Source organism: Carlito syrichta, unplaced genomic scaffold, assembly GCF_000164805.1.
Source record: "Carlito syrichta isolate Samal-C Ts95f unplaced genomic scaffold, Tarsius_syrichta-2.0.1 Scaffold308687, whole genome shotgun sequence".
Taxonomy (NCBI): domain Eukaryota; kingdom Metazoa; phylum Chordata; class Mammalia; order Primates; family Tarsiidae; genus Carlito; species Carlito syrichta.
In genome coordinates, this window is record NW_007252783.1 from 153256 (window position 1) to 181239 (window position 27984).

General features: G+C 37.6%; 2 protein-coding genes across 5 annotated transcripts in view; one reads left to right on the forward strand and one right to left on the reverse strand.

Moving 5' to 3' along the window:
• The first annotated feature begins 296 nt into the window (after positions 1-296).
• Positions 297-24424, forward strand: RNF146 (ring finger protein 146). 2 transcript variants are annotated; one of them, XM_008065609.2, is made up of 3 exons: positions 297-378; positions 11914-12023; positions 22515-24424. In XM_008065609.2, coding segments are annotated over exons 2-3 (1077 nt in total). In that variant the 5' UTR covers positions 297-378; positions 11914-12021; the 3' UTR covers positions 23590-24424. The 2 variants fall into 2 exon arrangements, with proteins under 2 accessions (XP_008063800.1, XP_021571986.1); XM_021716311.1 differs by lacking the exons at positions 297-378; positions 11914-12023 and adding an exon at positions 20583-20618 and having other exon boundaries at positions 22515-24245.
• Positions 24425-26317: 1893 nt separating this feature from the next.
• The window catches only part of ECHDC1 (ethylmalonyl-CoA decarboxylase 1), a 48817-nt gene continuing 47150 nt past the window's right edge, over positions 26318-27984 (reverse strand). For 2 of the 3 annotated variants that reach the window (XM_021716305.1, XM_008065611.2), the window contains exon 6: positions 26467-26970. In XM_021716305.1, the coding sequence (XP_021571980.1) occupies positions 26562-26970 (409 nt within the window). In that variant the 3' untranslated portion in view covers positions 26467-26561. Of the gene's footprint in view, positions 26971-27984 lie in introns of all 3 variants that reach the window. The other variant, XM_008065610.1, reaches the window with a different exon arrangement.

The window sequence follows — 27984 nt, forward strand, 5'->3', positions numbered from 1 at the left end:
TTAGCCATATACTAGCATGAAACGCCTGATAACATTGTCAATTGGGAATTTGAATGCTTACTTTTCTCCAGTGTTAGTAATAGAAGGTACTTAACCTTTTCTAAGATCTTACCTGGTTGCTTTATGTTTAAGGAATCGGATTTTGTGAAACAACTGGCTGGATTAGAAACAATCTTTGAGGGAATAGAAATCAGTTTATTAAGACTTGGCTACGACCACCTGTGCTTTTATGAACTCTAGTTTTATGCGTATTACTTTTGGGGTTAATTAAAACCCAAATTGTTAAATGGTTGCTAATTAAATAATTTAGAACTTAGAATTACTGAATTATGTCATAGGGTGAAATAACGACGACATGGGAGTCATGACTTGACCAAGGTAACACCAATTTTTAGTCAAAGCTCTTTTCCTATTTACAAAATGGTTGCTGCTTATGAAATTTATATGTTGAATTTGATTAAAAATATTTATTCATATTTGCATTTCATGTTTATTGAAATAAAATGCAAAACCCACATTTTTAAGGGAAAATATAAACATCTAATGCTTAAATATGAAGATTGTGAAGGCAGTAAATAGATTTTCATACAGTAATGTGTTTTAAGGGAAGTAATATGCAATTAGGGAAATAATTCTGTAAAATAGCACATCATTCAGTTGACGTGAGTTTTGACTGAAGACTTGTTTTCAAGTATGATCTATGCTTTTTTGTATGCTGATTTTAGCAGGGATAATGAAGGCTAAAAATGGAAACACTAGGGCATTTATTTACTTCTCTCAATTTCAGACTCTTTCTTAAGAAATATTAAGATGTATCTGCTAACCAAACCTAATGGATCTACTCTTTTTTCTGGTATTTGTTTATTTATTTAGTTGTTTGCCTGAAGTTGGGACATTTGAAGTCAATGTTCAATGAGAGTTTTCATATAGAGCATTTCCTGTTATGTGTATTTTGAAGAAAGAAAGTACTAAAACTATTTTATTAGACATTAGCTGTTAATAATTGGAAACATACCGGAAGTCTTCAAATACTTTGATTTGGCATTTATGGTTTTATTTATATGTATATTGATGTTATATGCACACCTTTTTTGATTAAAGATAATCATTTACTTGAATCTTATCTGAAAAAAAAATCTTGACTTTCTCTGAGCTTGTGACTGACTTGAAGAGTGGGTGAATGAGTTTGTTGAGTGGTCACAAATTATACATAGCACAGTATTACTTCATTTAGTTATACTTTTTAAATTTTCTTGGTTGAATGGGTAAAGATTTAAATTCATTAATATTCTCTAACCCTTTTGTATACCCTAAATTTTCATCTGTCGTTTTTTTGTTTTTCTCCAGAATTGTTAAGGGCAAAGTATCTAATTCAAATCTTTTCTCTTTTATGAAACATTTTTAAGACATTATCACATTGAGTTTGGTGTATAATGTGCAAGTCAGGAATTATGTATGCTTGACGTATTTATGTTTGTCAAATTAATTCTGGCCTGTGATTAAAATTATAATGTTTTCTCTTACATTCTCCTGTGGGTTAAAATAAAAGTATTCCCTCTGTGCCCTTCCCTTTTAGGAAATTTTTGCTTTCAAATAATGTAGACGTTTTCTGAAGGCTTCCTCATGTTACTGTTCTGACCCTTGCAAACATACCCTATTCGGTGTCTAGTTGACATTACAATTGACCCTTGAACAATGTGGATTTGAAGGGTGCAAGTCCACTTATATGAGAGTTTTTTTCTGCTTCTGCCACCCCTGAAACAGCAAGATCAACACTTCCTCTTTCTCCTCCTCCTCAGACTTCAATGTGAAGATGAGAAGGATGAAGACCTTAGGATGATCTGTTTCCATTTATTGAATAGTAAATACATTTTTGTTCCATATTAGTTTTTTTGTTGTTGTTAACATGAGAAAGCAAGATTTATTGAGAGGACAGAGAAACTCCCACAATGGGAGGGGACCCAAGGAGTTTGCCCCTTTATTAGTTTTTACATAATATTTTCTTTTTTCTAGGTTTGTTGTAAAAATACAGCATATAATATGTATGCTAAATATGTGTTAACCGATTGTTTATGTTGTTGATAAGGCTTCTGATCAACAGTAGTTAAGTTTTTGGGGAGTCAAAATTTATACAAGGATTTTCATCTGCATGGAGCCAAGGGGGTGGGTATTCCTAGCTCCTGGCGTTGTTCAAGGGTCACCTTTATAATTCTGAGCTGGTGAGTTAGTTTGGCAGAATTGGGCCCACCTAAGCTTGTTAACTTTGATTAAAACAGAATATCCAATTTCTCTTTTTATCTGTGGATGAATTAACATGGAATTCATTTTCTTTATTTGACAATTCCTGTAGTAACTTGTCAGTTTTGTGTTTAAGATGATTAAAAATGCAAGACATTCTAGACCTGCATTGCCCAGTGTGGTAGCCACTAGCCACGTGGAGCAGCTATTGAACTCTTGATATGCAGCCAGTCTGAATTAAGTTGCGCTGTAAGTGTAAAATACACACTGGATATCAAAAAGTATATATACAGATGTACAAGAATATAAAATATCACATTGAATTTCTGTTGAAATGGTAATATTGTAGGTATATTGGGTAAATAAAATGTACTATTGAAATTAATTTTACCTGTTTTCTTTTTTTAAATTCTTAATGTGGTTAATAAAAAAATTGAAATTACATATGTGGCTTGCATCATATATCTATTAGATAATACTTTTCTAGACCTTTTCCCTGACAGACTGTACATGGTAGAAAGGATTTTTTTAGAGATGTACTTGAGTTAGACCTCCGTCTCCCAATATTAGTAGCTCTGGGACTTTGGATAAGTTATTTAACTTTCTGAGCTTGGGTTTCCTCATTTGTAAAATGGGTTATAGTCGTATTTCACAGGCTTGTTTTAGGTTTCAGTGATATAGTAGATTCAGTAATGCTACACTAACTTTAATTTTCATATAAATCACCTGGAGATCTAATTCTGTAGATATAGGGTGGGGTTTCAAGATTTCATATGTGAGGAGCTCCTGGGCAATGTTGATACCAGTGGTTGGGGACCCAATTTGTTTGCATAGCTAAGATCTAGATTGCTACGTAAATTTTAGTTCATTTTCTTTCTCCAACCTTTACTACCCACTTAGTCTCTACTTGGAAAATTATTTATGGCACATAGAAATTGGAAAATTATTTATGGCACATAGAAATTGCAAGATTTCCTAAAATTGTATGAACTGTGCACTCTTAGGAATACTGCAGGCTTCCTGCTTACACCAACCAGTAAAGCTTTTTGTCTGCTTTTAGCTTGAGACATTTTAGTTGGTTGGGTATTATTGATAAGTCTCAGTCTGGAAGAGCCAAGTTATGTTGCTTTGCAAATGTAATTTTGAAAGATAATGCATAATTAAAATTAAAATGATTTTTAAAATGCTCAAAGACAATATAAGTTGTCCCTTGAACAATGTGGGGACTTATGGCCTCCAACACCCTGCACAGTCAAAAATTTGAGTACAAGTTTTGACTCCCCAAAAACTTAACTACTAATATCCTTCTGTTGATCAGAAGACTTACTGACAATATGGGCCATCAATGAACACATATTTTGTATGTTATAAGCATCTAACAATAAAGTAAGCCAAATAAAAGAAAATCACAAGGAAGAAAAGTACATGTACAGGAAAATATTTATCAGTACTGTAAGTTTGCATTGCCTCTTTACAAGATGAATTGTCTGTTTGAAATGGTGGCAGCTGCTGGCCTGAGTCTAGGGAGCATATCAAGCAATTCGGCTTTTTCTTGTAATGCCATGACTTCCGTGCTTCTTAGGGGCACTTCCATCATCACTAGTGGCACTTCATATGAGTTCCTTCGTGTCATTCAAGATTTACACTTTTGCACTAACCATGGTGAAAAAGACACAAGAACAAGTTGGGTATGGTGGCTTGTGCCTGTAATCCCAGCACTTTGGGAGGCCAAGGCAGGAGATTTGCTTGAGCCCAGGAGTTTGAGACCAACCTAGGCAATATAGTAAGACTCTATTGTGACGCATCTGTAGTCCTGGCTACTTGGGAGGCTGAGGTGGAAGGATTGCCTGAGGCCTAGAGGAAGAGGCTGCAGTAAGCCATGATCATGCCACTGTACTGCAGCCTGGACAACAGTAAGACCCTGACTCAAAAACAAAACAAAACCCCACAAGAGCAAGAGATCACGTTTTTTTGCAGTGTACAACTTTCTGGAGAGAGAAACCGCTCCCTTGGAGTTGATTAGTGTCATAGGGCATATGAGGAAATTTGTAATACTGGATCTCACTGCAGTAGTCATAGGATGTGGCTGGGAAATTATTACCATAGCACGGTATGTACTATAGCTAATTTTATGCAACTGTAATTTAATACTACATCTTTATGCTTGTTTACATTTCTCTTGACTGGTCAAGAGACTATATGGTCTTTGCATAAGTTTTTATGAACTTCTTTTAATACATCTGTATATTTTATGATAGTATTAGGTGCATTACAATACAGTATCTATGTATATTTGATGCATTCATGACATATCTTTGCCTTTTTTTATACCTACAGAGAGTGCCATAAAAAGGTATACACAATTGAAGGGATGTTATCTGTGTATTACTCTTCGAAGTTGAATTGAATTACAGAGGCAATGTGTAGTGTGGTGTTTGCTCAAAAGATGGTGTTAATCAAATGAATGCTAGTGTCATTATGCAACAGGCAGGACGGAGAAAATGACGGAAGCATGGTTGTCGTTCAAGGAATGCAAGACCATTTTGAAGTGGTGTTTGAAATTTGAGGACATTGTGGAAATACGACAGTGGAGGCATGAGTATACAACAGAACCTTCAACCTGCCTAACAATCACATGCGTTCATACTAAGTTTGAGGCACATGGTACTGTGTGATGTGTACAAGGGAAGACCCAGGAGGCCTCACACAGCAACAAGTCCTGCTTCTTTTGCTCTGATGTTAAAACAGTTTATACATTTGCCACAGAAGTCTACTAAACAGTGTGCACCTCTTGTCATTGCAGAAGTCACACGTGACTTGTAGTCATCTCTTGTTATTGGTTTATATTCAGTATTACAATTTTAATACAGTTTTTTCCTTAAAATGTGTATATATTTTTGACATCCTCTGAATATTTCTAGGCGTGTGTGGCTTATTTATGAGTGTTTTCAAATTGTTGTAAATCTCCAAAATTTTATTCAATGTATTTATTGAAGATGATTTGTGCATACAGGTGGACCTGTGAAGTGCAATCCTGTGTTGTTTAAAGGTCAACAGTATTAGATTATTTTTTATTAAAAATCTTGGAAGAAATGAAATCATCAAGATTTGAAAATGAGAGGAAGGTGTTTCTAAGAGAGTTTTAGAAATTGAGGTCAGAATTAGGAAAAAAACAAGTATTGGGGTAAATATTTTTTAGTTACAATTTTTGGGAAAGGGCATTAATTAAGGAAAGGTTACACTGGAATGTGGATTATGGCCACTGAACGTTCTTGTGTTTACTGCTAAAGGTAACTAGATCAGAGGGGTGTGATGTAGGTGAGAGTTTTTCTTCTCTTGATGGAAGAGGTTCATATTGAAGGAAAGTATCTTTGTTCATAGATACTTTGCTGTTATTTGAGTTTTATTGTATAAATAAGTCCTGTTAATGGGTTGTTTTGTTTTGTTTTTTAATCTCTAAGTGCTTTTAAAAAGAATTAGGCACCTTCATCACCAAACATTTGAGACAAGTACACACCTGCCCAAAAAAGAAAAAAAAAATTAGGCTCTTTTGTTGATAAATTAGCTGAATACCTGACTTTAATTATTAGTCTTCAAGTAAGGGAAGCAGAATGAGAACTGCATCCTCTTGGATTAGAGTTTTTTTTCCTTCTTCTGTCTTTGTTTTCCTAATGTATCTAACAAAACTTTTCCTTTAATATTTTTGTCTGTACCACTATTTCAACTGTATGAATTGGTTTTATAAAAAAAGAGCAGAGCTTATTTAGGTGCCCAAATATGAGATTTTTAGAGGATTTTTAAATGCATTATTTTTAACCTACTTTGCTTCAGTTAACTAGGATTCTTTTATGCATCAGCTTTTGTTTCAGAGTTAAAATATTTATGGACAAGACCTGAATAAAATAAGTGGGAATAGATGAGAGTAGATGAAATTTGTTAAAGAGAGAGAATGTGTAAATAAGTGCAAGAGATAAAGGGAGTTCAAAATAAGAACACATTTTTCTATGTATTTCATAGGAGTAAACTGGCTGAATTATTCTGAATTATTAAAGTACAAACAGAGATCAAACAAAATTTTTAGAAATGTGTAATGAAATCTTCCACACTAAAGGTTTTAACATTCAATCAAATATGCCCTGGGAATAAGTTTAAATGATGGATTGGTATGTTTTAAAAGACTTGTATAGGGATAGACAGCGCTAGTAACTAACAGCAGCACCCAGCAGGAGTTCATGGAACAAAAGCTTCATCTTAGAGTTTGTGGGTAAAGGAAGAGCAAATTGACTTTTGAGTAATGATTCAAAAGCCTTTGTGATAGGTAAAGGGTAGGGTGTCTGTTTACTTTCCAAACTGGAACACTTTTGTTGGGAAACAACGGGGCACACTGGACAGATAGATGCTGAGCTGGCCGGTGTAGTCATCCTAGCAAAGAATCTTCACCTCTATTGAGGAGAGCTTTGTAAAGCTGTTGTGGCTCTGGAAACCCATTGTGGTTTATGCTTGCATTTTTGTCTGCATTCTGGAAAATTCAATGCCAGTGAACAGTAGCTAAGTAATAAAGGGGTAAATGATGTGTTTGCCGAAAGATCCAAAGATGGCTTGAATCTTATAATTGTAGATGTAGTAACTCCTCTAGATTTTAAGTTCTTTAAGGAAAGGTTTAAAACTTAGATAGCCTTATATATCTTATAACTTCCAACTGAGTTCCTTATTCACAATTGGAACTCAGATGTTACATAAGTAAATTTAGATTTTTCTCTCAACAGTTACTTTAGAAAGTTAATTTTTCTTTCATCCAGCAAACACCGGTTTAACGAAAATTGATTGGCGGTGTACTAGTCACCAACAGATATAAAAATGGTCCCTATCTTCTGGGTCCTCGTGGTTTACGAAGAGTCAAGCTTCACACTTCAAACAATATCAGTGCATGTGATGAATTCAATAATAGAAAAACATACAAAATACAGAGGAGGAAACCTTAGAGAGAATGGTAGGGATGACCATTTCTTTGTGATGTATTGAAGAACAGATAGGCATTCATAAGCTTTAAAAGAGAATAGACTACCTGTCAGGGGGAAATACAGAACTCCAAAAGGAGGTTTGGGAGACTATAAGTGGTTTGGCATAGCGGAGGTATTAATCTGTGAGGTAGTTTTTGGAGATAAATAGTTATTAGGTTCAGAGTCTTAGACTTCTGAGTGTTGTCCTAAGGAGCTTTGTCTTTGGGTATAGGCTGAGAAACCAATATTAGTCTTCAGATACGGAAGGAACAGGGTTTATTTTGCCTTTTAAATGTCACTTAGAGTTAGTAAATGAATTTGAGGGTGATACTGAATCAGACTGAAGAGTAGTCCAGGTGAGGGATGGTCTATAGGTCTAAATTACGACGCTGGCAATGGACAGAGAATACTGGAAGGATTCCAAAGGTGTTCGGGATAAAAGTTGGCAGAATTTCGTGTGGTTGGTAGGGGAGAGGGTGAGATAAAAGATTTTCTCTTTTTCTCCATCAACATTAAATGGTTACAGCATAGAAGCTGAAATGTGAGAATCATGCAGAAATTGGGGGTTTGTGGAGTGTGAGCAAATGAGAGACAAATGAATGAGGGAGTCAAAGATTCTGTTAGGAAAGAAGGTAAAATGATTGGGTTCCAGATTGGTCAGAGAACGAAGTGAGGTCAGAAATGGATTTAAGGAAAGGCGATGGTCAACAGACTAGAGGGCCCGTGAAATTAAAGAGCAGATGTGAGAATGAGTAAGTGAGCAAGAAGGAGCAGAGCTGGTCATCCCACAGTGGGATTAAGAGTTCAGAGAGGCAGCAGTTTTATGTGACACATTGTTTCAAATGTGGCTGTGCTGTTTTGTTTCTAGAGAGGGGGTTAACTTCATAGAATTTAGGATTTTAGGAATTGAAAATGAGAACAATCTTTCTCAAATTTTTGATGGACTATCTGCATGAGTGTCACCTGGGGTAAGATTTCTGGCTTTAACTGAGAATGAATATTTCTAACAAGCAACTTCAGTGATTCTGATGAACGGAAGTTGGGACAAATTTAAAAGCCTCTGTGACAGATTTTGGTTGGGTGTTCTCAAGGATATTTTTAAAGGCTCATAGTGATGTGATGTCGAAAGTTAGGGTGAAGAGAATGATCAGTAGTGAAAAGATGAAGTCATTGCCTATAGAGCTTGAGAGAAGTTTTAGGGACTTGTGGAGATATTGTAACTGGTTGTAGAGACTTCAAAGGATAAGTCATCATGTTGGAACAATAGAATTTCTCCTCTCCAGTAGATAGGGAGTGTATCCATGTGTGTGAAACATTTTCACACACATTTCTGTTAGGAGTCGGCTGCAGGAGGGAAATGAAGTCTTCTATGATACCATTTAAGTTGTAGGCACCTAGAAGATAAAGTTAAAGGACTGGAAGGAAAGAAAGGTAAAACAGGGGAGTCTGTATCATCTAAAGTCAGAGTTAAAAAGTCAGGTTACCTAGAAACCTTGTTCAGTCGGTTACTTTAGAAAGTTCTCTGCTTTTACTTTAAGAAAGGGTTTGGCAGTAGTAGGACGCTGCCCTGGGAGGACGGGGGAGGCACATAACATCAATAAAGGTACCTGATCTCAAACCTGGTGAAGCAGTAACCAAAGGGAGGCTCAAACTTTACCTGTACAATAACCATATATCTATGATCATTGTACCCCACATCTTTTTTTTTTTTAAGTGCTCAGTTTTTGAAAAGTTGTTCTTTTAAACGTTTGGTAGGATAAGTCAGCTTGTATTTAGAAGCCACATATTGGCATGAAGTCTTTAAACATTAGAATCTTAGATCTATCTCCTTAAGGAGATAGATGCCTGCCGAAAAGATTCAAGTCTTTCCTGTCTTGTGTTTACTGTGAGGCCTATCATCTCTTTAGTTACCATGTGTGCTTGATTCTAAGTAAGTTCTATGTAATCTGATGTGCCTCCTGCAGTGGGCAGGAGGAGAAAATAAATGAGAAGAAAGAAATTAATGACTCAGATGGTATTTTGGATGGTGCCTGGCAAAATACAGCATAAGTAATATAATATTTCCATTTAACAAATTTTTAAGTGTACAATTCAGGGTGGATAATTTCTTTTACAGCGTTGTACAACCATCACCACTATGTATAGTTCCACACCTTTTTCATTATTACAGACAAACTGTATCCACTAGGCAATAACTTGCCATTCATTCCTTTCTGTGAACATGCCTATTCTTGCTTATATGTGAGCTCATACAATTCTTGTCACTTTATATCTGGCTTATTTCATTTGGCATGTTTTCAAGGTTTGTCTATATTGTGGCACATATCAGAACTTCATTTCTTTGTATTCCTGAAGAATATATTGTTGGATTTATATACCACATTTTGTTACCCATTTATCTGGTGTGTTCACCTTTTGAGTAATATTTCTGCAGTGAATATTTGCATGTGAAAATTTGAGTGTCTCTTTTCAGTTCTATTGGTATATACCCAGGAGTAGAACTTCTGGGAATTAAATGCATAACTTTTTGAGGAATCACGAAATTGTTACCCACAGCAGCTGCACTATTTTATATTCCAACCAGCAGTGTTCAGAGTTCAATTTTTCCACATCCTTGAAGCCAGCACTTATTTCCCTTTGAAAAAAAATTGTAGCAATCCTAATAGATACATAGTTATGATTTTGATTTGTATTTCCCTAGTGACACATATGGTAAGCATCTTCTTGTATGCCTCTTGTCCATTTGTATATCGCTTTTGGAGAAATGTTTATTCAGGTTCTTTGCTCATTTTTTCATTGAGTTGTCTTTTTGATGAGTTGTAGGAGTTTTTGAAATATATTCTGGATATTAAACCCTTATTAGATACATGATTTGCAGACATTTTCTCCCATTCTGTGGGTTGTCTCTTTACTTTCTTGACAGTGTCTTTTGGTACACAAAAGTGTGTAATTTGATAAAGTCCAATTTGTCTATTTCATATGTTTCTTATGCTTTTTATGTCGTGTCTAGGAATCCATTGCCAAATCCAAGATCATGAAGATTTGCCTCTACGTTTTCTTCTAAGGGTTTTATGGTTTTGCTTCTTTTAAGTTATTGATCCATTTTGAGTTAACTTTTATATATGGTGTAGGGTAGAGGTCCAACTTTATTCTTTTGCATGTGGAGATTCAAGTGTCCCAGGAGCATTTGATGACCCTATTTTCTACTGAATGAACTTGACACCTTTTTTGAAAATCAGCTGTCTATACACTTATGGGTGTATTTCTGGACTCTTTCAATTCTGCACCATTAGTATATTTTTCTATCCTTATGCCAGTACCACCCTGTCTTGATTACTGTAGTTTTGTAGTAAGTTTTGACATTGGGAAGCGTGAGTTCTTCAACTTTTTCCTTCTTTTTTAAGACTATTTGAGTTATTTTGGGCCCTTTGCACTTTCTTCTGAATTTGAGGATTGGCTTTTCCATTTCTGCAATAAAGGTTGTCAGAATATTGATAGGAATTATGTTGAATCTGTAGATCACTTTGGGTAGTATTACCATCTTAACATATTGAGTTTTCCATTCTGGAAACCAGTTTTTTAATTTACTTAGCTCTGCCAGGCTTTGTGGCTCAAGGCTATCATCTCAACACTTTGGGAGGCAGAGGCGAGAGGGTTGCCTGAGCCCAGGGGTTCCAAACCAGCCTGAGCAACATGGTGAGACCTTGTCTCTACAATAAATCAAAATATTAGCCAGATGTGGTGGCACATGCCTGAAGTTACAGCTTTTGGAAGGCTGAGGAAGGATCGCCTGAGCCCAGTAGGTGGAGGCTTCAGTGGCCATGAGCATGCCACTGTACTCCAGCCTGGGTGACAGAGTGAGACTCTGACTCAAAAAAAAAATTTACTTAGCTGTCCTTTAATTTCTTTTTGTCATGTTTTAATAGTTTTCCATGTACAAATCTCTTATTCCTTTATATGCTATTATGAATGGAATTGCTTTCTTGATTTCCTTTTTGGATTATTGACTGCTAGTGTATCAGTTTTTTTGTGTGTTGAACTTGTAACGTGCATCTTTGCCAAATTTTTCGACTAGCTTTCTTGGAGATTCTTTGAGATCTTCTATATATAAGGAACAGAGAGTTTTACTTCTTTTCTTTTTTTTTTTTTTTTTGAGTTGGAGTCTCACTCTGTCGCCCAGACTGGAGTGCAGTGGCCGCTCCCAGCCACCGCAGCCTCGACCTGCTGGGCTCCGGCGATCCTTCCGCCTCAGCCTTCCAAGGAGCTGGAATTACATGCATGCACTACCACGCCCAGCTGATTTCTTGATTTATTGTAGAGATGAGTTCTCGCTGCCCAGGCGGGTCTCGAACCCACGGGCTCAGGCAATCCACTCACCTCAGCCTCCCAAAGGCGCGGGATTACAGGCTGAGCCACTGAGCCCGGCTGAGTTTTACTTCTTTACCAATTTGTATGCTTCTTATTTCTTTTTACAATCCAATTGCTCTACTAGAACTTTAGAGTAGTGTTGAATAACAATGGTGAAAGCAGGCATCCTGTCTTGAATTTTTTTTCTCATTTTTAAGATAAAAATTGCTACTGAAATTTGTCAAATTAAAGAATTATACATAATTGACTAATTTTGTTGATCTTAATCTAGAGAGAAATTGATATTGGAATTTTTTTTCTTTTGCAGCACAAAGAATGAACCAGCAGTAAAAGAGAAAATAACGCAAGCTGGCTGACTGCTGGTAAAGAAGATGCTGTTTTTTTGTAGCAGACATCTGTGGGATCTGTAATAGAAATGTAAGTATGGCATCATGGTTTTCCTAAAGCTACAGTAAATTAAGTAGATTCGTTAAAATACAGTAAATGACATACTGTCATATTGAGTTTTAATTATACAAAATGAGCAATTTGTCAATGTATAGATGCTGTAATAATTTTATTCACATTAAATTATTATTAATGTAGATTTCCAAAAGTCTCTTCAAAAGGAAAATCTCTATAAGAAGTGAAACTGAAGACAGAGGGATTTGCTCATAGAAGACAAAAACTGGAGAAATCTCCAGCTTCTCTGGGTGCTACAGAACCTCTCTTTACATGATAATTTTCTTAAATAAGTGAGCTAGGCAGACAGTGTCAGCTTTTATAAATAAGAGAGTCTTCGGGATTGTGAAAACACTGGTTACTAAAAACCATCCTCACTAAATTAAAGGTATCTCTTTATACGGTAATTTATTTAACTTTTAGTACATTATTGTTTTTTTATTCATACTGGTTCACTCTAAACCTCAGTTTTACTAGTTGTACTTACCCATTATTTAGTCTTTGCATAATATGCTTTAAAATGTTACACTAAATTGAATTTGCCCATATTGAACTTCATTTTGTTATTGAAACATTTTTTCCATGCTGAATATCATTTTTCTCTTTTCCAATTTATTATTAACAGTATGCAACTTGATGTTACTCTTCATAAATGCAGTGAATACTTTATTGACTTTTAAAGTCTTGGTGATTACAGTGTTCAGAGTATTCAGCCAAAGAATGACCCTGGTGGATACTATTTCATGTTTTCCCAGTTTGACATATAACTCTTGCCACTTCCTCTTCAAATATATTACTCTGATTATATACTCCTGTTAAAAGGATGGCCATATTATTCTTATGCAGTGTTGAGAATTTGATAAAGAAAAATGATACCAGTAAGCATTTTTTCTTTAAAATTGGGGTATTATGTCTTTTATTCAATCCTGTTCATTTATCTAGCCTACTTTTTTTTTTTTTTTTTGAGTTGGAGTCTCACTCAGTCGCCCAGACTGGAGTGCAGTGGCCGCTCCCGGCCACCGCAGCCTCGACCTGCTGGGCTCCGGCGATCCTTCCACTTCAGCCTTCCGAGTAGCTGGAATTACAGGCATGCGCAACCATGCCCGGGCTGATTTTTTGATTTTTTGTAGAGATGAGGTCTCGCTGCCCCGGTGGGTCTCGAACCCACAGGCTCCCAAAGGCTCAGGATGACAGGCTGAGCCACCGAGCCCGGCTTTTTTTTTTTTTATTTTGTAGGTCAGATAGTCTAGGTGCTGGTCATCAGGTATGATCTAGTAAGTGAGACACATATATATAATTAACAAACAGTGGAACAGATACCATATTAAGGTAACAATAAAATGCTGCTGGAACTAAGTGGAGGAAGAGATTCATTCCATCTGAAGGGTTCAGAGTGAACAGAATAACTTTTGGTTTGACCTTAAAGAATGAATAGAATTTTAGCAATCAAGGAAAAATAGGAAATATTTTTAAGCCAGAGAAATGAGGAGGGGTATAGCTGCCTAATCAAGGCATTTTAGAGGAGTCAGGGAACAGTGATAGAAAAGTAGGGTGGGAGAAAGAGACTTTAAGTAAAGGGAATGAACATTTATTTGGTACCTACAACATTACCGATTGCTTACTGGTTGCTGTTGTTACGTTATTGAATTTAATCACTATATGATAGTAGTTGTCTGATTTACTGGTGAAGAAACAGAATTTGAGATTTTTTTCAAGTTGGGGTCTCACTCTTTGTCGCCCAGGCTGGAGTGTAGTGGCACGCTCACGGCCACAGCAGCCTTGACCTGCTGGGCTTAGGTGTTCCTTCCGCCTCAGGGATTTGAGCGATTTATTCAGTCACTTGCCTAAGTCAGTGTTTACCAAGTTTTTCTGAGAGTAATCTGGTACATTTGTTAAAAACACAGATTCTTAAACCTGAGTCCACATATCCAGGAAAGAGGACACCAGCTAATTCTTACTTTTAGGGAAGTCTGGGAAATGCTCATCTAGGTCAACGTACTGAAAATAAATGAGAAATAAATAAATAAACTATGTCTGTTTTACTATAAAGACTGTGTCAATAGTCTTGAAGGCCAGTGCTTAGGAGTTTGGATTAGATTAGGTAGGCAGTAAGATTATGAGAGAGGACTAAGAAGATATAATTGAACTGAGGAAAAAACCTGAGAGGGTGAAGACTGAATTCCCTTGGAAGGTAGGGTATTGTACAAGAGTATGTTTAAAAGTCTGGAATTGGGGTCACAGGCTTTGAGAATAAAGGAAACACATTTAAAAGAAGTTTCTGTCATAGGGAAGAGAAGTGACTAAGGGATAGGGGAGCACTAAGGATGGTTCCAAGTTTTATCCAAGAGAGAGAACAAAGGAAGGGGATGTAGGTTTAGGGGAGCGAATTAATGTAGTTTTAGTCATGTTTAATTACAGATGCCTTGAGAATACTGAGGTAGACTTTCTGAATACAGAATTGGAAATGTGGGTCTTAGGTGGAACAGTTCTGGACTTTAGGTTTGGGAGTCATGTAGATACACATTAATTTGAAATTTCAGTAGATGTCTAAGCATAGAATTATAGTATGAAAACAGGCCTACCCACAAAGCCTTGTGAAGAATACTGGTATTTTAAGGGCAGCTAGAAAAGATGGAAAGAAATGAAAGAGAAAGCAGAATTGGAAGAGAGTGAAATCATGGAAATGAAGAGTATAAAACTTTGCCAAAAAAGTTGGTGGTTAATATTTAGTGCAGTGGGATCAAACAGATTGAGGCTGAAAGCAGCCATTAGATTAAGCATGTGCATCGATTTTGAAACTTAGTGACAGAGGATACTGATTGACATCCTGAGGATTTGGGGGGTGATACTAACTAGTTGTTGAAGGCTTGCTTAGCTTTGGAGGCAACTAGCCGTTCCCCATTCTGAGCCAGGAGGAATAGTGATAAGGCCGAGTAAAGATAAAGATGGATTTTGAAGATTTGTTTTTGCCTTACCTTATTTCTCCGTGGTTATAGAGTCGGGCTCTCTCTTACTGGGAGGTTGGAAGAGGTTTGTAGTAGGCTTTGGGGAACTAGGGAAAAGAGAGATCTTGGGTGAGTAACGTTATTGGTAGCAGTCTTGATGGTCGCTGGGAAATCAAGATAGCTAATTAGCGTGTGGGGTTCATGACTTTTGCATCGTACAATTCACTACAAAAGTGGAAATTTTCATCATTTAGAGTAACTTTTATAAATCCTCTCCTTGCTTGATCATTCTTTTTTGCAAATGTTTACGCTTTTGGCTTTCTTGGTGGTTTTCTTGGTTCTCTGTTCTTCTCAGACCATTCCTTACATCTATTGCTAGCTGTTTCCCTCACTTGTAAATGTTGGAGTAATCCACGTTTCTGTGATTGGCCCTTTTCTCTGCTGTCTCTACGGGCATCATTTGGATATTTACCCATTTTCATGGTTCCAAGGACCATGTATGTGTTGGTGACTCACTGGACTTTGTTCACCTTAGGTTTCTTCTTAGATTAGAGTACTTGACTAGTAAATTCAGCTATCATCTACATACCTCCACCTAGAGACCTTATACATATCTCAGAGTCATTATGTCCAAGACAGAACTCTCTTCAAATTCTGAATCTTGCCATTATCATTTATCAGTAACCAAATACTTTCATTTCTATTTCCTTAGCATTTCTTATATTCTACTATTGAAACCTCACATCAGCACCCTCCCTCTCATCATACTTGGATTATTACCTGGATTCATACAAAGTTTCCTTTTTGCCATCCCTCTCCCCTACTGCCAAACTTTCCTCCAAACTGCTGTCCAAATGATCTTGAAAAATTACTACACTGTTACTTCCTGCCATTGTTTTATTATTTTTTCTTTTTTGATGTATGCTTCCTTGTAACTAGAGAAAGATAACTTTCTGCTTTGATAAGTCTGCACATATTAGAAGTGATGTGTTAACTTACTCTTTGTGCCCTTTTTTTGTATTTGTAACTATATTCTGAACTCAGACTTAAAAATAATCTGGTTTTTTACATTTGGGATTTTTATTACTGGTTAAAAATTTCTTCAATACTATATATGCTAAAGACTTGTTTTGCTTATAGTATTTTACCTTTCTTTTGACTAGATGTTTTCAAAAAATTTCAAAAAAATTTGAGTACTTGGAGTAACTGTCCATACCCCTCTATATATTGTCTTCTTGAGAAGAAGGCTTACTAGTATGAACAGACTCTTATTTGTCTTGCAGAAATACTTTACATGGCTTGTCTGTGGGAAAAGGAATGAGATTTATGCTTAAAAGTCAAACAGTTTAGTTAGTGAAAAAGTCAGAAAATAAGTGCTATACTTGTTATACTCATGAACAGAGTTAGACTAATTTCACTAAATTCTACATATTAAATTCTTAATTTAATAACCTGAAATAAATTCCCTTTTTCAAAATGATCTCTAGAATTTCTTAAGACATTTATCATTAGGTTTTAAAACTCTTTGATGAGCATTAACTCTTTCCCAAATCCTTGCTTTACAAACAAGTGGGGGGGGATACATTTCTTATTTACATATTGGTGTGATCCTCTGCATACATTCAGCCTCCCATCTTTTTAAAGATCATTGAAACTGTGCAAAATAGTCCTTGGAGAGCAGATCAAAATGGTTATAAAATATAGCCTTTAAGTGTATCTTATAGGTAGGCTAGTGGTTTTGGATTGCTTTGTCTTGTTATATATTTTATTTCTGTCTTATTTATTGGATGTGCCTCATTTTGAATTATATAAGAAGTATCACTAAGTTTTTCTGCCCTTTTTTTTTTTTTTTTTTTTTGAAGTTGGAGTCTCACTCTGTTGCCCAGAGTGGAGTGCAGTGGCCGCTCCCAGCCACCACAGCCTTGACCTGCTGGGCTCTGGCGATCCTTCCGCCTCAGCCTTCCAAGTAGCCGGAATTACAGGCATGCGCTACCACGCCCAGCTGATTTTTTTTTTTTTTTTGATTTATTGTAAAGATGAGGTCTCGCTGCCCAGGCGGGTCTTGAACCCACGGGCTCAGCAATCCACTCACCTCAGCCTCCCAAAGGCGCGGGATTACAGGCTGAGCCACCGAACCCGGCATTTTTCTGCCCATTTCTTAGTGGATGATAGACTAATAGTATGCTTGGTGGGCTAAACGAATGAAGTAATGAATCTTGAGCTGTCTGATGACCATTGTTTTCTAATGAACTTTATCTAACCTTTACTTCATTCTGATGAGGGAACCAAAATACAGAATTGTTTTGTTTTTCCAAGAATGTTGGTTTTTTAGTAATTCATTGGATGGTCATAATTTTTTTTTTTTTTTTTAGTTTTGAAATTACATGTTTGGGCTTATTCATGCATGCAAGAGTAAGTCTTGCAAAAATACTGATCATATTAAGCAAGATCGTGAGTAATGTTTTTAGGTTGAAAACTTTATTTTTTTATATATGAGAGAACCCCTCCAAAAAGCAGTTTATTAATTTAAAAAGTCTATTCTTACATGCTTAAACTTCTGTCACCTTCAAAGTACTCTCCATTTGATGCACTACGCCTGTCAAGACAGTTTTTCCACTGCTCAAAGCAGATTTTGAGCGCATCGATTTTGATGCCTTTTAGTTCTTGTATTTTTTGTTTCACCTCTTCCACGTCAGCAAAAGATTTCTTTTTGAGAACTAAAAAAAGTCCTCATCTGGGAAAGCAAAAGTTGCTCAGGGTGAGATCCAGTGAACAGGGAGGGTGGGGAGCCCCAGGGTCTTGCCACTTTTGGCCAAAAACTGCTGAACACTCAGCATGGTGTGAGCAGGGATACTTGTCAATCACCCATCATGAAATCTGCGAGCGTACTGAACGAGTCTCAAAAAAAAATTCACTGAAGCCGAATGCAGCCTCTCAGTAATGCTAGCTGTGCACTGATGCTGATGGGTTCCTAGAACACTTACCTAGCAGGGAAGCCTGTACTACAAGGGGCCTGCCCTTCAAAAAATAATTGTTTTTTGGCCCCCTCGTCCCCCCTTGTATAAGCCAGCTGTAGCTGATGGAAAACTGATGTTTTGGGTCAGTTTTACTTAAAGCCAATACAACAGGTTTAGAATTATGTATTTAAAAGTATGGCTTTGGTTCAAGTGACGTGTTGACTTTTATTTTTCTTATTTAAGTTTTAAATTTATCAGTCCTCCTTTTGTTCATAAGTTACCTACATAGTTTAGGGTGTGGACTCTTATATACAAGGGGGGACCCAAAAATCCCAGAATTATCTTTTGGAGGGCGGCCCCTTTGAAGTACACTCAAAATTTGTTCCTCTGGAAGTTTTGAGAAGGTTGCATCATGACTTGTGGAAGAAACTTCCCAAATTGTGGCAAATAGGTGACTGGTTCTTCCACCATGACAATGCACTTGCCCACACTGCTCTCAGTGTTCAGCAGTGTTTTGACCAAAAATGATGTTACTCTCATACCCCAGTTTTCCTACTCACCCCATCTTGCCCCAAACAACTATTTTTTGTTTCCCTGGATGAAAAAGTCCTCAAAGAGAAATGTTATGCTGGTGTGGAAGGGGTGAAACCAAAAATAGCAGAACCACTGAAAGGCATCAGAACAAGTTCAAAAACATTCTGACCAGTGGAAAAAGTGTCTCAATATTGCATCAAGTGGAGAGGACTTTGAAGATTTAAACATGTAAGAATAAGTACAAAATTTTTTATAAATAAATTTCATTTGGGGGAGTCCCCCTTATATAAGATGCTGCTGTTGTGTTTCCAAAGTAGTGATGAGCATCAGCCCATTTTTCTATTTTGTCTTATAAATAGAATCATGAATAGAATCTTTCTTCCTCAGTTATTACTTGCAGATGGATTGACTTTTTTAAAAATTTTCTTTTCTTAATTGGAGCTTTAAATTAATATAGAGCTTAAGATATTTTCAGGGATTCCATTGAAAATAATTCCTTTGACCTAAATTGAAAAAGATGCAGGTTTCTGAGAACAAAAGGTGTGCACAGCCAATTTTTCTAGAGGAGGTAGTAGGTAGAGAATGTTAACTAGCGTGTTGAAAAACTTACACTTTCACTTTCAACTTATGTTTAATTTATAAGATCTTAGAAGGCAAGAGTTTATCTCAAAATATTTTGAAGCTTCTATTGTACCTGACACTAAGAAGTCATATAGGGTAGACTTAGAACTTTCCATAGGTTACAAAAATGTTGTACCTCCCTGGTTTTTGTAACCCAGTGTTTCTGGTGAAGGAGTTGGTTGGAAATGTAATTAAAGGTTGAAAAATAATTTAGAAATTAGAAATTTCCACTGAAATTCTTCCATTGAGACTGTGTTGCTTCCTTTTCCATATATATGTAATCTTACTGTCAGCCAGGCTTGGTGGCTCAGCCTGCAATCCCGCGCCTTTGGGAAGCTGAGGTGAGTGGACTGCCTGAGCCCGCGGGTTCGAGACCCGTCTGGGCAACTTGGCGAGACCTCATCTCTACAATAAATCAAAATTCAGCCGGGCGTGGTAGCGCGCGCCTGTAGTTCCAGCTACTTGGAAGGCTGAAGCAGAAGGATCGCCAGAGCCTATCTATTGACATTTTGAGTCTGTCTATTGAGGAACCAAGGATGTAGAGAAAGCAGTAAAAGAGTGGATTGTTGTAAGTTTAGATGTGCTGTGATGAAGACCTAAGAATATTGTTTTTCAGTTTTTGTTTAGTGTAAACATTTTTCTTGACTATTCCTTTTGTAACCACTGGACTCATTTTTGAATGCTTGTTCTTAGAAAAAAGCGAAAGTTCTTACTGTGATTAAATTCTAAATATTATGTGGTTAAAATGGCAGAATTAATGATACAGAGATTGTCACTCACTTTAAGCATCGGTCAGTTAATGAGATCTTTACCTGCATTTTTCAGTCTTTTTACTTTATCACTAGTCTACTTCGTCATTTTCTCCCTTTCTGAAAGGTCTTGGTTTCCTCTTATATATGGGATAAAAATCGGTCAAGTCAGATGTTCTCCTTAGTGGGACCACAGCAGGGCTTTCATGAATTTGACTTCCTGTTACCTTTATAATTATTCCACTGCTTGTATGACTCAGGACCTTGCACATGCCTCTGCCGGAGGCTCTTCTAACTCTCCAGTGCTCTTTGCACCTCAGACGTTCTAGTTCTAGCCTAAGTCCATCCTCTCACGCGTCGTTATTACTTTGAGTGTCTTAACATGTTTTGATTACCGCAGGAATCAAGCCTATTGTGATTATGTACTTGTCTGTGTGTCTCCTTATTTAACGTAGTTATTGTGTGTCTTACTCATTTTTAGATCCATTAATATTCAGCATTGTATACAGACTGTGGTAGGTGTTTAGTAAATGTTTATCTGAATCAATAAGGCAGAGGTTTCCATTTTTATTTTAGTGTTTAAGCTTGATACATCCAGCTAAACAAATCTTGTCTCTTTTGCTCCCTCCTCTTCAGAACAACCTCTATATTCATGTCATATTTTTCCCGTGGTCTTCTGTGATTTTAACCTTCATGGAGCTTTAGCAATGAGCGTCTTTTGGCGGGGGGCGTTCTTATTTGAGCCTTGTAAACTCTTACTTGCAGGTAAGAGAATTTAGATTTGGTTTAACTGAGTGTCTAAGAGCACATAATCAATAAAGGGCTCTAAAACTCTAGTTTTTAGATTTCTTGTCTTGCATTCATTGTATAACAGCTGCTGTAATTCAAGTTACCTTTTTCAGCCTTGGCTGGCTGCAGCTTTTTATTATGTAGTTCTTCAGTGTCCTGCTTCAGGGCTGATCTATAAGTGCATTGACAGAATTTTTATATATTCCCAAGGTATGTACAAGTAAAAGCCTAAACAAAAGGTTTTTTAAAATCAGTCAGATGGTTTAATATTATTTAAAATAAAATAAAACCTGAATGTCTATTGTATAATGTCATGATGTATTCATGTTATTTGGGAAAACATACTCATTTTCTTAGCAAATTTTTGGATTTTTTTAATCTGTCGGGTCCTGTATGGAAATTCAGAGATGAGCCAAAAGTGACCTGTTCCTTTGCCCTTTTAAAGCACACCAGCTTTTTGGGAAGACTGACATTGACAAAATAATCACACAAATAAGTGTAACATTGCAATTCTGATAAGGAATGAAGAGTGCATGGTGGTGAGAAGTTAGTCAGATGACTTGATGTGGTTATGATGGTAGTTTGCCTGTTGGGGGTGTGGAAGGCAGGTGGTAAAGCGTGAATGTTCCCTATAGAGAAAGCCTGTATTGGAGCAGGTGCCAGTGTGGCTAGGAGCCTGACCACGGGGAAGTGTGATGTGTGATGAGGCTGGCGGGGCACATGGGGGCCAGACTGTCTAAAACAGCCTGGGCGCAATGGCTCACACCAGTAATCCCAGCACTTTGGGAGGCCTAGGTGAGAGTATTGCTTGAGCCTAGGAGTTTGGGACCAGCCTGGGCGACAAAGTGAGACCCTGTCTCTACAGAAAACTAGCAAAAAAAAAAAAAAAATTAGCTGGGCATTGTGGCACATGCCTGTAGTCCCATCTGAGCCCAGGAGGTTGAGGCTATGGTAACTCGTGATGGTGCCCCTGCACACCAGCCTGGGTGACAGAGTGAGACCTCAACTCAAAAAAACCCCAAAACACCTTAAAACAGACAACTAGGAATATACGTCCTTGGCTGAAAGGAGAGGTCTGGGCTAATGATACCAATTTGTGTCATTTGTATATAGGTAATCACTGAGTCATAAGAATAGGTGAAATCTTCTTGAAAGAGTATAGTGAGAAGAGCATATGGTTTGGAAAAATAGAAAAAGCCACCCCCAAAAAACCATTAGAAGAGTGTTTCACATAAGAGGAAATAGCCAAGTATGTCAGAAATGACTGATTGGACCAGTGTTTTTGGTATATACATCAGAGAAAGGGAACTTCTAGGAATTAAGCTTTAATCTTAGTTTCAGGTGTTCTACTTGTTAAGTACCAAAAGTGTATTAACACATGGCAGTATTTGCAAAACTGCCAAAGTGATTTCCTAAAAGGGTACACAGTTGTTGCTTTCTATAATTGTAATGTGAATTACTTTTAGCTATTTTCTGTTTCTCTACTTTCCAGACTGATTATAGTCAGTCTAGAATGGATTGTACATTTTAAAACTTTACATTTCGTTCAAATAAATTTTGTATCTGAGTAGAAATGGTATATTTATTTAAAATCTATACCTTGGTCTGTTTTTATTTTTTTGGTTTAACTTTTGTGTGCTTCATTGCCCCCACGAGTAAAAACTGCTGATACACAAATACAGATCAAAGATTCTCCATGCAAAATAAGTATTTTTTTCTCTGCTTTCCTTGCCGTATCCCCATAGTCTAGTATGTGGCTTGCATATAATGCACGTAATAGGTGTTTGATAAGTTTTTTTCTGAATTATTAAATTAAGATACAGCAAGAGTTAAGACATGACTTTAATATTGTATTTTTTCTTATTTTCTTAGGATGGCTGGCTGTGGTGAAATCGATCACTCAATAAACATGCTTCCTACAAACAGGAAAGCAAATGAGCCCTGTTCTAATACCACACCTTCTCTAACTGTCCCTGAATGTGCCATTTGTCTGCAAACATGTGTGCACCCAGTCAGTCTGCCCTGTAAACACGTCTTCTGCTATCTGTGTGTAAAGGGAGCTTCATGGCTTGGAAAGCGCTGTGCCCTTTGTCGACAAGAAATTCCTGAGGATTTCCTTGACAAGCCAACTTTGTTGTCGCCAGAAGAACTCAAGGCAGCAAGTAGAGGAAATGGTGAATATGCATGGTATTATGAAGGAAGAAATGGGTGGTGGCAGTATGATGAGCGCACTAGTAGAGAGCTGGAGGATGCTTTTTCCAAAGGTAAAAAGAACACTGAAATGCTAATTGCTGGGTTTCTATATGTTGCTGATCTTGAAAATATGGTTCAATATAGGCGAAATGAACATGGACGTCGCAGGAAGATTAAGCGAGATATAATAGATATACCAAAGAAGGGAGTAGCCGGACTTAGGCTAGACTGTGATGCTAGTACCGTAAACCTAGCAAGAGAGAGCTCTGCCGATGGAGCGGACAGTGTATCAGCACAGAATGGAGCTTCCGTTCAGCCTCTGGTGTCTTCTTCTGTAAGGCCCCTAACATCAGTAGATGGTCAGTTAACAAGCCCTGCAACTCCATCCCCTGATGCCAGCACCTCTCTGGAAGACTCTTTTGCTCACCTACAACTCAGTGGAGACAACATAGCCGAAAGGAGTCATAGGGGGGAAGGAGAAGAAGATCACGAGTCGCCGTCTTCTGGCAGGGTACCAGCACCAGACACCTCCATTGAAGAAACCGAGTCAGATGCCAGTAGTGAGAGTGAGGATGTATCTGCGGTTGTTGCACAGCACTCCCTGACCCAACAGAGACTTTTGGTTTCTAATGCAAGCCAGACAGCACCTGATCGATCAGATCGATCCGTTCCTGATCGATCAGTAGCAGGGGGTGCGACAGTGAGTGTCAGATCTAGAAGGCCTGATGGACAATGTACAGTAACTGAAGTTTAAATAAAGTCTTAAGCGCCATGCTCAAGGTGGAAAGGGTTACCTGTAAATTTCTGCCCACATACATTATACTCATCCCTGGTAGTACATTTTGGGGATTGGGGTGGGAAGGGGGATGGGAAGGATAGACCCGTAATTAAAATGTCTAACATGTCTCTGTTGAGAAATTTATTTAACGTAAGGAACTTGGGTGTTAACAGTTGAGAACCGTTTAGTAATAACCCAGTTTTCTCAAGGTCTGTTTACTTTATATAGTTTAAGAAAAATTTTCTTTAGTTCTTTTGGCCAGTGTTGTGTGTATTATTTGTGCATTAATGGTCCTCACTTGACTCTTGCATCGTGTCTTATTTTTCTGCATGGATTGGCATAAAACCATTACTAAAATTTGGCACCTATGAGATGTTTGGTATCATTATGAGCAGAAAGCTTAATGTGAGAATAGATGTGAATTTGAATTTTAAAATAGATAACTATTTTATAGTAAAGTTATTGAAACAGAAATGAAAACAGCTAATAACTTACGTTCAGAATCTCTGTAACACACTTCATGGCGTTCCCATTGGCTTTGCTGTCTAGTCCTTATAGTTTGAGGTTTCTCTTGGTCCGCATTTTTTTTTGACAGAATTTATAATTTAATAAATATTAGAGTTTATCAAAAATACTCTGTCTCTTGTTTGAGTGTGTGGAAAGGGGATGGAATCATTTGTGGCCAAAGGTTCCTAAAAAAGGGATTGCATTCAGCTTAAATAGTTACCCCAGAAAAGTTTGATTTCTTCATAGACAGTATTTACACAGAATCTACAGGTAGTGTATGTGGAATAAATATACGTGGAAATAAGCCTAAGCCTGTGAGACTTACATTTCTCAAACAGCTGGTGCTGTTAATATTTTACAATTTCCTTAGTAGTCTTCATTAGTGTTCTACCCTCTGGATTAAATGGCAGACTTATAAATAGTGTTAGCGGACACAAATTCACTTTATACAAAATGTTGACCACAAAATCCACTTTTATTAGGAGTTTTTATGTCTATGGCAAGGTAGGAAGTACTGGGTTGATAATGGTAATCAAGAATTTGTCTCTGAAAAAAAGTAATGAGTTTGTCTTTCCTAACAAAGCAGTAAGACCATGTTGATAAAGCATATTACAAGTTATTTGATTCTCAAATGTGATTGAATGTTACAATAGTAAATAAAAACTGTTACTAAGGTGACATCTTATACCTCTTGTGATAGGGCAAAATTAGGACATAATTCCTTTACATAGGTTTTTAAAAGTGTACTACTCTGGACAACTTGGCGAGACCTCATCTTTACAATAAATCAAAAATGAGCCGGGTGTGGTAGCGTGTGCCTGTAGTTCCAGCTACTCGGAAGGCTGAGGCGGAAGGATCGCTGGAGCCCAGTGGGTCGAGGCTGCGGTGGCAGGGAGCGGCCACTGTACTCCAGTCTGGGCGACAGAGTGAGACTCCACTCAAAAAAAAAACAAAAAAAGTGTACTACTGGGATGATCATGAAAGTTTTGAGTTGTGCATTTTTATTATATTTAGTTTTTTTTTGAGTCAGGGTCTTACTCTGTCACCCAGGCTGGAGTGCAGTGGCATGATTACGGCTCACCACAGCCTCGAACTCCTGGGCTCAGGTGATTCTTCCCCTTCAGCCTTTTGAGTAGCTGGGATTACAAGTGCATACCACCACCACACCCAGCTAATTTTTCTGTTTTAGTTTGTTGATTTTTTTTTTTAAGAGATGAGGTCTCGTTACATTGCCCAGGTTGGTCTCAAACTTCTAGGCTTAATCCTCCCACCTCAACCTTCCAAAGTGCTGGGATTACAGGCCTAAGCCACCGCACCCAGCTTAATTTACTTTTTTAAAGATAGTTATAATAGATGGTAGGTTAGCTGTTCAGGAAAAAAAATAGAAATCTGATGTAAAATGCAAATTAATGTTACAGGATGTTTCCTGAGTTCTTTTGAGTAGTTTCCATTTTAAAACTACATCAATAATATTTGTTACCAATTTGGAAATTCCAGGGCACACAAGTGAGTGGCCAGTTTGGTAGAATCAGTTGACTTTCAGTATCATGCTACCACTGATAAGTAGCGAATTTAAAACAGAAAACGAATTACTGATAAAGATACAAATAAAGCTCCAAGCTTGTAGGTGGTAGCGAGTGCCTTTTTTGTTTTTTGAATCGGAGTCTCACAGTGGCTTGCTCACAGCCACCCCGGCCTCGACCTGCTGGGCTCCAGCGATCCTTCGGTCTCAGTCTTCCAAGGAGCTGGAACTACAGATGCATGCCACTATGCCCGGCTAGCTTTTTTAGTTATTTATTGTAGAGACGAGGTCTCACCAAGTTGCCCGGGCTCGTCTTGTACCTTGGGCTCAGGCAATCCTCTCGCCTCAGCCTCCCAAAAGTGCTGGGATTACAAGCTTGAGCCACTACGCCCAGCCCTGTACATCTTTTTTTAAAATAAAGGTTCATTTCTCAAATAACTCCATTTGAAGCAGAAAATGATTGATAATATATTTTCTTACTTTCTTGTCTCCTGATCCCTCCTCACTTTTGTTCTCTTCATTCAGTTATTTTTGTAAATTATTTCCAGGTAAGACAGACACAAAATTTTATGGAAAATAAGCAAGCATAGATGTGTAGAAGCTTTTCCTTTTAAATACCGATCTTTGGTTATAAACTAACAAATATTATAGAAATGTAAAATACAACAGCAGTAATTCTTAAACCAAAAGTGGTGTATATTTTAGCCAAATGTTCCAGGTTACATGGTAAATACTCAAGTCAGTATTTGGTAACAAAATTAAGCCAATGAGTTCAGATAGTCAAAAAAAATTATTAAAACAAATGCATATTAGTAGTCTTAAAGGTAATTCTGATGATCATATTTAATATCATTTGTCTTTTATATATATTAATCACTGGCGCTGTTCTTGTAGTACAACCACATTAAAAAAAAACTGATTATTTATTAAATTTTCCTTTCTTAGCAATAGCCGCTAGGTTTGCAGGTCCACCCCACACCGTTCCTACGAGATCTCTTTCATTCTGTAATGCCTCCTCGAAACATAGCTCTTTGCCTGAAGAAACAGATTTTTTTAAAGCTCTGATTACTTCTGGCGGCCCTTTAATGAATTGTTCTAGCCACTCTTGTGCCTCTTCTAGAGATTTAGTTTCATCTGAAGACTGTAAGACCTCATCCACCATTCCTATGTTTAGAGCTTTTTTTGAATCCAGTTTCAGCGCCCCACTTAACACTTTGAGAGCTTGTCTACTGCCAATTATGTTAACCAGCCGGGTGGTGCCACCCCAGCTTGGTATTATACCCATCTCCTTATGGACAAATCTGATCTCGCTCTCTGGAGTCATTAACCTGCAAAAAATAAGAAAAAAGTTAATTGTAACTAGTATACACACACATATACATGCTTTACTCATAAAGTACTGCCCATTCATGAGCTGATAATATCTCCACAGATCCGTATAGATGCATATTTTAAAAACAGGCAATGTGGCTGTTTCATCTAGAATTTGGTTTACTACACAGTACTTAACACTTCCCTTAAAAAACAATGTCAGCCTATTTGTTGTGCTTGTTTATTCTTTACTTTGCAAATAAGAACCTAGTCTTTATGATTCCTTCTAAAAGCTCAAAGTTTATCTTTCTTTTTTTTTTTTTTGAGTTGGAGTCTCGCTCTGTCTCCCAGACTGGAGTGCAGTGGCCGCTCCCGGCCACCACAGCCTCGACCTGCTGGGCTCCGGCGATCCTCCCGCCTCAGCCTTCCGAGTAGCCGGAATTACAGGCATGCGCTACCACGCCCGGCTGATTTTTTGATTTATTGTAGAGATGAGGTCTCGCTGCCCAGGCAGGTCTCGAACCCGTGGGCTCAGGCAATCCACTCACCTCAGCCTCCCAAAGGCGCGGGATTACAGGCTGAGCCACCGAGCCTGGCTGATGTTTATCTTTATTAAGTGAGTGGTGACCTCATGAGAAAACCTGGATCTGGATCAAGTGAAAGTATGGGAATAGGAAACCTTAGGTGCATACTGCGGGGGTGGCGGGGGAAGAAAGAAAATATATATAGTAAGTTGGAATTCTTAATAGTCCTCGGGGAAAAAGAAATTTTGTTTTTTAGTGCTGCCCATATCCAGCAAATATTTAGTAAGCACTGCCGATGCCAGGTGATGTTCTGGGTGTTGAGACTACAGGAATGGCCAAAGTAAAATCCTACTCAGTTTACATTCCAGCTTGAAAAGAAAGGCACAGGAGTGATAAGTGCTATAAAGGAAATTAAATGGGGGGGGGGCAGGGCCTCTGAATATCTGAGCAGCTACCTGAAGGAGGGAGCTATGCAAAAATACGGGGAGAAGGTGTTCAGGAAGAAGG